This window comes from Ovis canadensis, chromosome 5, assembly GCF_042477335.2.
Source record: "Ovis canadensis isolate MfBH-ARS-UI-01 breed Bighorn chromosome 5, ARS-UI_OviCan_v2, whole genome shotgun sequence".
Classification (NCBI taxonomy): domain Eukaryota; kingdom Metazoa; phylum Chordata; class Mammalia; order Artiodactyla; family Bovidae; genus Ovis; species Ovis canadensis.
In genome coordinates, this window is record NC_091249.1 from 72,565,994 (window position 1) to 72,577,336 (window position 11,343).

Sequence of the window (11,343 nt, forward strand, 5' to 3'; positions counted from 1 at the left end):
TCACCCTCACCAAAGAAAGTTTTTCTGTTTTCAGGTGAGTAAGTTTAAAAAAAAACAAAACAAAACTCTACCACAACTTAGCTACTTTGCAACCGAGAAACGCGAAACCCTGAAAGGCGCACCAAAACCACCCAGAAGCAAACCGCAGAATCTGGACTATTTATCCCGCGGCAGACGCTACACACTTTGGGCGTGGTAACGCTGTCACGTGAATGAAGGACTTGCCGCGAGTTTACCCAAAAGCCACGCCTAACATGGCTGCCAGGCCTGGACGCCCGAGCCTCACACCCAACATGGGCACAGGGAATGGGCCAAGCCCCGGATGCCCACATTCCGGAAGTGCCCGAGGGGCGGCGGAAGCGGAAGTGTCGCGGCGTTGGGGTCCGCGGGAAGTGTTTGTCGCGTTTCTCCCTCCCCCTTCACCAGTACAACAAACGGAGGGCTGGCATAGGTGAGGCGGCGGGCTGGTGGGCATGGGGCGGGCGGCGAGCTACAGAGCTCAGGGTGCGTACAGCGGGTGGAGGCGGCTGGATCGGGCTCTAGGGCCCTCGACCGGTTGGGCTCTCGGTCTCTGGCCCCTTTCGGGCCTAGAGCTCCTCGAAAAGCCGGGCTTGGGTTTGTGGTGGATTGGGTTTGTAGTGGTTGGTCTTCGAGGGCCTGGTGGCGGCGTTTGCCACCTTGCCTGAACTTTGCCCAAGATCCCAGTACATAGCACTGTCTATGAATCAGGATTTCCTGAACAAAGTGGGAGTTCTGGCCTGGCCAACTTCTGGGACCCCGTCGTACTCTGGGCGTCACAAATTCCACGATTTTAATGTTAAGTCAGTGTTTTAACCTGTGAATTAAAGCCTGTAGTCAGCTTACTGCGGGGATTATCCGAGCAGGACGCGGTGAATACATCTGTAGAGGCGGCCAACCGGGGGATAGGGAGCCCGGAGTTCTAGTGTTACCTCGTCCACCGACTCACTCTGACCTTGCCCATGTCCATTACCTTCTCTGTGGCACGGCTTACATATCTGTAAAATGAGGGTGTTGGGTGCGTTTGATGCCCCTCCGAGCTCAAAAGTCAGAATCTCAACTCCCTTTTAAGGAGTCTTTCCTTAGAAACACGCCTGAAAGCCTCTCTTTTCTGCATTTTTGGTTAACCAGGAGATGACTTATCAGAAGTGTCTACCATATTTGTTTCCAGACACCAAGCCAACCAAGGGCACCTGGGCAATTAGGAAGGTTGCTGTGTTTCCTGTGCGCTGAAAAGCTCTGTCCTGAAGACTTTGTTTTTTAAACCTATATCAGCAGTGTAAGACACGCAAATGTGAAAAACAGACCTTTGTCTTAAAACTGCTCCTAAATTGCTGGTTTACTTACTTTGGGCAAATACCTTCCTTTCTCTGGACTGGAGATTTCTCATCAGACAAATGAATTAGTTAGATTAGGTCACAGGCTCTTAATCCCCTTTCTCATACTCTGCAGGCTGAGCGGTAAAGAACACTCCTGCCAATGCAGGAAACGCAGGTTCGATCCCTTGGTCAGGAAGATCCGTTGGAAAAGGAAATGGCAACCCACTCTAGTATTCTTTCTTGCCTGGGAAATCCCATGGACAGAGGAGCATTGCAGGCTACAGTCCATGGGGTCGCAAAGAGTCCCGCAGGACTTAGTGACTAAACAACTAAACAACAACTGTGCAAATGAAGAATAAAATAATAACTATAGATGCATGATTTTCTGGGGGAAGGGAAGGGTGAGATATGGAGGGTGCATATTATGTAGCCATATAGATAGAAAAATCTGTGTTTCTAATTTTTAAATCTCATTTTTTACAATTACTGGTCTAGGTTATCACTAAGGCTCTTTCTCTTTAAAATTTGTTGTGCTGTGATTCATATGTCCTCTTTGCGTAAACTTTTGTGTGTGTTTGTTTAAATGACTGTGTCCCTGGAAGTACACTCTTTAGTTAAAAAAAAAAAAAAGATACTAAGATATAGAAAAGGAGAAAAAGGAAAAGCCAGATTATAATAAAGTGACATAGTGAAATAAAACTGGATTTGAGTTAAAGATACAGACAGCACCAGTACTGGTACCTTGTTACAGCACTGATACTTTCTGGCAAGCCAGCTTACCTCTCTGGTTCTCACTTTCCTTATCTGGAAAATGAAAGATTCGACTGGATGATTCCTAGATGTTTTCAGCACTGTACTTCTGTTTTTCTCATTTGTTTGTTTTTTATCTGAGCAACTTGGTGTATGTGGTGCAGCATTTCTTTAGGCAGGAGAGGCTGTTCTAGGTGGCAGATGGAAGATCTATGAGGAATGGTATCAGATTAAGTGACATACAGTATTACTTTGATATGAGCAAACTGAAGGCAAAACAACAACAACTAAAGAAAGGTGTTAGAAACCTAAGGGGCAGAGGAGCCCTTGACGGTGGAGCTTCACGGGAGGAAAGGCTTTGTCACTACATAGCACCTAGTAGGCAATAAAAAAACAAATCAAGTGAGGGGATGGTTGGATGGATGGATAGATTGATAATAGCAAGTTTTAAAAAAGGAGTTTCTCCAAAAAATTGTTATTAATTACATACAGAGTGGGAAATTGATTCAGTATTGTGAAAGTCCAATAAAAGAAGAGGTCCCTAAGTTTTCTAATTAATTGTAAGATAAGTCAGTTTATCTCTTCCTTATAAAGTATGTTAGTCAGAAACAAACATGTACCTTGGAAGGTCCAGTGTGATCTGAGGAAGAGAGTAATTAGAATAAGAGAGATGGAAGAAGATGTTGACAAGGTATAACAAGATTTCTAAGTTGGACATTTGGGGAGTAAAGGAGTGGATTTATGTAAGGCTTTTTATAGGTATCAATGATAGAGTTGTGTACAATAAGTGTTAAAACTTCTCCAATGGGAATAGAGAATAAAAAGGGAAATGATTTTTGCAAGCAAGGAAATGTTGGTGCTCCTCAGCAAATAGTAGAAATAGCCTTGAGGGTTAAGGTTTAAAAGAGAGGGATAAATTTGGGAGCAACCAGGATGAATTAAATTAGTAGAGGATAGGTAGTCTAGCTTGGGATGGGGGGAAACTTGAACTGGCAGGTTGCAAGGAATGAAGCAGCCTAAGAAATTGAAAAGGACCTTCCTTCCCTTGTCGAGTTTATAAAAATTTAAAGAATATTCAGAAACAACTCAGACTTATTGTTAGTTGGAATGTACTTGGACCACTAAAACAAAACACTAAATGTGCTTGGACCACTAAAACAAAAACGATGCTTCCTTTGGCTAAAGTCTGCTACACAGCTTTTACAGGATGACTATAGAGACTGAGGGCTTCTGTAGGCTATTGTGTGGGAATCAAATTAGATGGACCACGGGCTCTAATTTGTGAAGGAGGGTGTGGTCAGCAGCAGTTTTATCAGAGCATCAAGAAGTGCGTCTCCAAGCACTGGGGCATAGTTCTGGAATGCAGCAGCCCCCTGCAGTGCAGAGGACTGACTTGATGACAGGTTATACAGTGTAGGCTGAAAAATCTGAATCCCAGCATGAACTCTGACACTTAATATATGCCCTTGGCAAGTGACTTTTGTCCTCTGGTTCTGTTCGTCTATCTAAAAATTAAGGAACCAGGTTTGGATGGCATCCTGGTGAAGAGCTTGCATGTCTCTGTGAAGCCCCTGAAAGTATATGAGTCTTGAAGTGTTTTGTTTTTCTCTTCGGGGGATGTGCAATTGTTGTCATAGTCCCAGATGGGTTTGTGACCCACAAAAAATTAAGAACTGTGTGACTAATCTCTGAGGGACCTTTCACCTTTTAACTTTCCTTGAAAATGAGTTTTGTCATTCAGAATGACATTTCTTAGAGGTTTAGAGTCTTAACCTCCAGAACTTGTGTGCATGTGCTCAGTCGTGACTGACTCTTCCACCTAGGCGTGCATGTGACCCCATGGACTGCAGCCTGCCAGACTCCTCTGTCCATGGGATTTTCCAGGCAAGAATACAGGAGCGGGTTGCCATTTCCTACTCCAGGGGATCTTCCCAGCCCACAGATCAAACCCGCATCTCTTGTGTCTCCTGCATTAGCAGGTAGATTCTCTACCACTGTGCCACCCGGGAATCCCCCCCAAATAACACCTGTTGCTGCAAATAATAGTCTCTATATATTTGTACTCGTTATTTATACTCACCTCTCCTTACCGTCCATAACTCCTCTGCTAAACTTGTTCCTGCTGCTGCTGCTAAGTTGCTTCAGTCGTGTCCGACTCTGTGCAACCCCGTAGATGGCAGCCCATCAGGCTCCACCATTCCTGGGATTCTCCAGGCAAGAACACTGGAGTGGGTTGCCATTTCCTTCTCCAGTGCACGAAAGTGAAAAGTCAAAGTGAAGTCGCTCAGTCGTATCCGACTCTTAGCGACCCCATGGACTGCAGCCTACCAGGTTCCTCTGTCGATGGGATTTTCTAGGCAAGAATGCTGGAGTGGGGTGCCATTGCCTTCTCCGAACCTGTTCCTATGTGTCATCTTTATCTACTGATGATAACTGGAATTTCCCTCTTTTCCCCTTTCAGCCTATTGCTGCTTTGGACCGCTCCTACCTTGCTGAGTTTCTCAGGTGACAAGTGGTGATATTTTGGAGAGAAGGGTAGGAGGAAACCAAGATATAGAAGGCTAGTTGTCATAGTTTTCTGTTGCCACCTGCTTTTATCCTTCATTCCACTGAAAGACAAGCAGTAGAGAGAGAGAGTGCACATATAAGAGAGACTTCATCATCACTAGCTCCCTGTGTCTTTCATAGTGTTTTCTTCTCAAACAGGGATACCAGGCCTATGTACTTAGTGCTTGGGATTAAATGCTCTCAGCATAGTCTAGTCATGTATTTCACTCAAGTGATGATGAAGCCAGCTTCAGTTGAAACAGTTGTGTGGGCTGTTTTGGTTGATGTTGTTTGTTTTTAATAGAGTTTGAGTAGTGGTGAGGGAGAAGAATTGAGTCCTTGAAGAAGTCTTTAGTAGTGCCAGGGGCACTACTGGAGCTGGAGAGGACTTGGCGATTCCTAGGTGTGGGTCCTGAGCTGTTAAAGCCCCTAGGTAGAAGATGGAAGTCTTATCCTCTACCCCAGTGTTCATCTCCATGAGTCCATTCCCCACTGAAGGCTTGTAGCAGGGGCATCACTACTCCACTTGCTGACAAATAAGTAGCTCTGTGACCAAGTTTTCAATTCGAGACTTGATATGGGAACTATATATACAATTTCACCTAAAGTTTTGTTACAGTCCTACTAACTTAGGCTCTTTGGTAGTTAGTGTTAATGCATATTAAGTTAAATGGATCTTTGTGGGCTTGCTGGAGACCTAACCTGACCTTTCTGTAATGTTGTATAATTTCATATCTGTGAGTAAATATTTTTCTGAGTTCTAAACGAGGGAAATTTATATAAACTCTGTGATATTTAAGGAGCAGTCTATTTGTTTAAAATTGCAAGTGTATGTTGTGCACTAGAGCTACGATAATCTGATTCACACAAAACCTCACTATTGCAAAATAAGGAGCGATAAAAAGTAGAATCATAAGATGAGGGTAGCAGATCTACACCACTTAGTAAGAGGAGGATGAAGAGCCAAGAAAGATTTTTACTTAAAGCATGAAGTCAAGAACATGGTATCCATGAATGATCTAAAGTTAGCAAAGGTGAGGGCATAAAGGGTGAAGCATGTGCTAAATAACGTAACTGGAGAATTAATCCATGGTTGGACTGGTCTGTACTGATTAATAGTCTTGCCAGCGTATTTGAATGCCTCAGGGTAGCTATTTTGTGTTCTTATTAGAGTGTGATTATATTTTTGCCAGGGTTACAGGCTTGTTGCTGAGATCATTGAGCGCTGTGGTGGCAAATAGAATGCTCATAAGAGCATGAAATGGTTCTTAGGAGCCTTGCTGCTGAACACATATGGGAGAATGGAAAGACTGATGGATAGTTACACATCAGATGTATGATTTACTGTGAACGAGGACTTGTCATCACCCAGTGGCATGAGATTGAGATTCTTTTTCCTTTTCCTGGCAGAGACACAATCAGTAAAATACTATCCAAGTTGCTATGGGAGAAGCATATGTTAGTATTACAGGGACCTCAGAAGAGAAGTTTAGTAGGAGACATTTTCTCAGAGAACCTAACGTTTAAACTAGATTTTGAAGGCAGAATAATGCCTTTCTAGCAAAAAAGAAAAAGAAAGGGAAAGGAAGGACTTTCTAGCCAGAGTTAGTAGCTTATTGGGAATAAAAGATGAATGTGAAATAAATGCATGAACTGAGATTGGTGTGGCTGGAATGAGCAAGTGGTAAAAATTGAAAAATTAAATTGGAAAGGTGCTTGATCAGATTGGAAACATTTTATGCTCTGGAAACTAGGATTTCTTGTAGGCTGATTTGGTTTCTGTTTGATCATGTGTATATATTTCTTTAAAAACAAATTCAGTGAACTATAGCTCAGGTACCTACTCTGTAGAATTCCTTCAAGCCATAGTACTAAGTGCATGTTGATATTAATCTACCCACAATTCTAAACATTTATTTCTTTGGTTTTCCAGGCCATAGCTGATTAGAAGCAGCAAATTAAGAGGTTAGTGTGTGTGTTTGGGTGGCTTGCAGAGAGAAGCAAGCATCCTGACACCTGCCATAATTCACAGTGCATAACCATTCAGTGAGAGAAGAGACCAGAGCATACACACACATGCACACACAAAAATATGAGAATTCACTTAGCCTTGTAGCTTTCTCCCATCTGCTGAAGCAAAGGAGCCCCAGGAACTCCATATAGTTCACTAATCCCGAGAATATATTGCAGAATATCATGTATATTCATATTGATCACTTCAGGTCATCAAGAAAAGGTGATGCATTTATTGACTCATCTCTGTAAGAAAATGGAAGCACGTGGTCCACTTTACAAACTGTTGGTAGTACCAGTATAATTAAGAAAAAACAGTGGTGCATAAAAGGGAGCAAACACTGTAAATGAGAGACTGACAGATTTGCAGCAGCAATTCTTTGCATCACTGTAACATGATTAAGCTCTGAACTCTAGAGTTCTGTCACTTTGAGTCCAGCTAATTTTTCAGAATTTTACCAGAGATAATTGATAATACTATTTAAATGACACTATTATTCTTGTCTGAGGGGTCCCATGGACAGAGAAGTCTGGTGGGCTGCAGTCCATGGGGGTCACAAGAGACCACATGGACATGACTGACCAAGCACAGTCAATATTCAGTAATAGAACAGTTCAGTAAATTTTGCTATATTCACTTTCTATTCAAATTCAGTTACTAAAAAATAGGATTTTAATAGTACAGGAAAGTTTTCTCATGTTGAGTGACTATTGTACATGAATAGGTAAAACTATATATATGAGCTCAACTAGGTTAAAATATGCACAGAAAAAATGATTAGAAGGAAATATACTGGTTGCCTTGAGTGGTACAACTTTTCTACACCTTTATACTTTTCTATACAGACTTTCTATAATGAGCATACAGTAACTTTATAATCAGAAAATTAAAAAAAATAATATTTTATTTTAAAAAATGACACCGTTTTCACATAGTTCCCTCTTAACCTGACCTACAAAATAAAACAAACCTCTAGGTGAAAGTTCGCTCATCTGACTTTTATCTCTTTTCCCCGCTCCGTTCTTCCTCCTTTCTCCCTCTCATCCCCTTCTTCTTCCCACAAACAATACATACGTTTAGTACAAAAGTGAATTAACTTCTTAATATATACGGGAGAGAGAGAGGAAAAAGGGTAGTTTTATTCTTCTTCTGAAGTTGCATATAAAATTAAGCAGTTTTTTTTGTTTGTTTTTTGTGGAAAAGGTTGTTATTATTATTATTTTTTAATCAAATTCTTAAATGGATATGTGACCCGCTGGTGGAATCGGATTCCCACACTTTATTGGTGGGAGAATGAAAAATTTAAACAGTGGATCCAAGTTTATAGAAATAATCTGGGGCTGACCCAGGACTAGAATCTAAGAGTCTTCTACTTTCTGCTGCGTTAAGGGCAATCCTAGAATCATAAGCATCTGTATCTGGTTTAATGATCTTACCTTACACACAGGAGAAATTGAGTGAATTAGCTAGGAAGCAACAGTACAAATAGAATTCAGGAACTCCCTATTCTTTGGATTTTTGCTCATTCTAAATAATTAGTTTTTACCTTCTCTTCAGAAAAAAAGACATTCTGTGCCTTTTCTGTAATATTTTTGTTAATTTGAATGTAGCCTGTATCATTGTAATAGCACAACTGTTGTGTCTGTATTCTAGAATAGACATTGTTTTACCTGTGTTTTATAAGGATAATTTCTGTCTGGGTTTGGCGTGTTTTAGTCTCCTCTAATCACTGGTTGCTTTCAGGTGCTTTGAAGTCAAGTAACCAAGAGGGGAGATTTGCTCTTTGATCCTGGAGCTAACACAGCAATGGGTCCACGAAAGAAAAGTGTTAAAACGTGTCTCACGAATAATGAAATTCCTGAGGAAGCAGTATCCGATGAAACAAAGGACTATATGAATCAACTTTCACATGAAGTGCTTTGCCATATTTTTAGGTAAGGTTTTGTTTGGATTTTCACCTACCTGGAGTTTATAGGTAGAAGCAAGTCCTAGAGCTGTCTGTCCAGTGTGGTAGTCACTAACTATATGTGGTGTTTAAATTAAAGACCTGGTGTGGCTAGTGGCTACTGTATAGGATGGCACAGACAGTCAAGAACTTTGCTTTGTTGCAGAAAGTTCTGTTGGGCAGACATTATCTAGACTGTTAACATTCCAGGCTTCTTAGAATTCTTACTGACTGATAGATTTGTTGACTTTTATTATTACAGTACCATTTGTGTACAGCATAAGACAGTGTTTCTGACTTTTTGATTACAGTCCACAGTAAGAAGCAACATTTTGCTCAGTGTGCACATATATGTAAGTAAATGGAAAAAAAAGTTTTGTGAAATAATAACCCCCCCTATGCAGTGTACACATTGATTGTTTTGACAAATGTTTTTCAAAACACCTTTTTAAAAAAATTATATTTTTATCTAAACTGTACTTAACAACTATTACAAAAACCAGAAACAAATCCAAAAAGACAACCAAAAAACTCTGTCATTATAATTTCTCCTGCTCTCTTGTTTCATTATTACTCAAATAAACACATCCTAACATACTTTGTCTCTGGGATGAGAGATCAGAGTTTGACTCTTGAGTCTCATTTGCTAGCTGTGGACCAATGATAGATATAAAGATGTTATTATGAGGATTCAGTGAGATAATTATCTTTTTAATTTAATTTTTTAATTGAAGGATAATTGCTTTACAGAATTTTGTTTTGTGTCAAACATCAACATGAATCAGCCATAGATATATGTATGTCCCCTCTCTTGAACCTCCCTCCCATCTGAGATAATTGTTTTAAAGTACTTTATACACTGCATGACACAAAACATTAGTGATTATGATTTTGTTGTGCCTTTTTTCATATTACTACATGGCCTTTATCATTTTAGTCACTGCTTTCTATTCCACTGACTATGATGTAATTACATTTATTCTTGTATTTCATCTGGATTACTTCTAATTTTTCTCTTAATGCAATTAACTTCTCTAAACATTTGAATTTTTCATTATTTTAGATTATTTACTTAGGGGAAATTTCCACATACGAAGTTCCTAGAAAGGTTTTCAATATATAAAAAACTATTAAATATTTGCAGATTATATAAAATAGTGATAGAGTTACTTTGGGGAACCATAGGCACTTCATTTTTTTTCAGTATGAATTTGTCTCAGTCTTTATCTTCTGCAGTTTGTTATTCTGTCAGTGTAGTTTTTGTTCAGTTCTGTCTGGTAATAGAAGGCCCAATAAATCAACCTTTTAAAAAAAACTAGCAAGATGACAGTAAAGTTAATCTGGCAGGAAAAATCCTGTAGCCAAAATTTTCCAGAAACAGTCTGACCCTAGCAGATGTTCAGATGTATTCTAAAGTATAAAATAATTAAAGATTTGGTATGGGAGAAGATAGCCAGCCAGTTGGGTAAAACAGACTCCATATGTGGATTCAAATATATGTGGGGATCCGGTTTATGACAAACTAGGTATTCACATCAGTGAAGAAAAGCTGAGTGGATTATTCAGTGATGATGTCACAGCCTAAAAACTGTTTGAAGAAAATAATAAAACATGTTCTTTTCTCTCTGACAGCTGTGTTCTTTTTATAAAGTTAATTAATTTTAATTGGAAACTAATTACTTTACAATATTGAGGTGGTTTTTGCCATTCATTGACATGAATCAGCCATGGGTGTACGTGCTGACAGCTGTATTCTAAATGTTTCAGTGAATTAAACAATGAAGCTATTGAAATTCTACAGGAGAGGATAGGTAAATTGGTTTCTAGGGATTTGTGTTTGTTGTTTGTTGACTAATGATAGGACGTATTATGAACAAATTTGATCATATTTTAAATGGATAGTGGATTCGATTTTGCAGTTCAAACAATATGGGGGTAGAAGGAGTGGGATCAAGTAGAAGGATCTACCCTAGTTTTTATGAAAAAAGCATGCAACAGATTGGCAGAATGGAGTGATAACTGTGAACTAAGCTGAGTGCTTGAATTTGGTCCGAGATGTTTATTCTAAAAATAAACATTTATTTTTTAGGCTTCTAAAGTTTTTATTTGAAGATTCTTTTTGTAGCCCTGTACTAACTGTTTAGCATATTTTCATGAAATAAGAAAAACTATGGTTTCCTTAAAAGAAACCCAATCTTTTTGTACCTGCCATGTTAAACACATCTTTTCTAAAACATGTTTGATCTGTCTTTTGAACTCCAGCTTTTTGACCATGTATCTGTGGAGTAAAAATACATTGTTTATCTAATCTTCATAATATTACTAATGTTTCTATTTCAAGGGAGTGTAATATTAAATAATATTAACTAAGGTAAATACTTTGGTTAAAAATTAGTGATATGGGGGAAAATTTTAGTGGCAAAAGTTGATTTAGAAAACAAATTCAGTTTTTCATTGTTTATAAAATGCATAGTAATGTAGTTTCTGAAAATTTTCCTCATATCTGAAAAATAGAAACTATAGATTAAGTTGGCAATAATTTTTTTTTTTTGTAGAAAATTTGACTTTATTTTATTCACTTTATTTAAATAGTTATAAAGGAGAAAGCACAGAGAAGGCATTGGCACCCCATTCTAGTACTCTTGCCTGGAAAATCCCATGGATGGAGGCGCCTGGTGGGCTGCAGTCCGTGGGGTCGTTAGGAGTCAGACACGACTGAGTGACTTCACTTTGACTTTTACTTTCATGCA

General features: G+C 39.3%; 1 protein-coding gene across 5 annotated transcripts in view; it reads left to right on the top strand.

Moving 5' to 3' along the window:
- The first annotated feature begins 217 nt into the window (after positions 1-217).
- Positions 218-11,343, top strand: part of FBXO38 (F-box protein 38) — a 67,054-nt gene continuing 55,928 nt past the window's right edge. For all 5 annotated transcript variants that reach the window (XM_069592366.1, XM_069592369.1, XM_069592371.1 and 2 more), the window contains exons 1-2: positions 218-451; positions 8,392-8,582. In XM_069592366.1, coding sequence (XP_069448467.1) covers positions 8,455-8,582 — 128 coding nt within the window. In that variant the 5' untranslated portion in view covers positions 218-451; positions 8,392-8,454. The remainder of the gene's footprint in view (positions 452-8,391; positions 8,583-11,343) is intronic.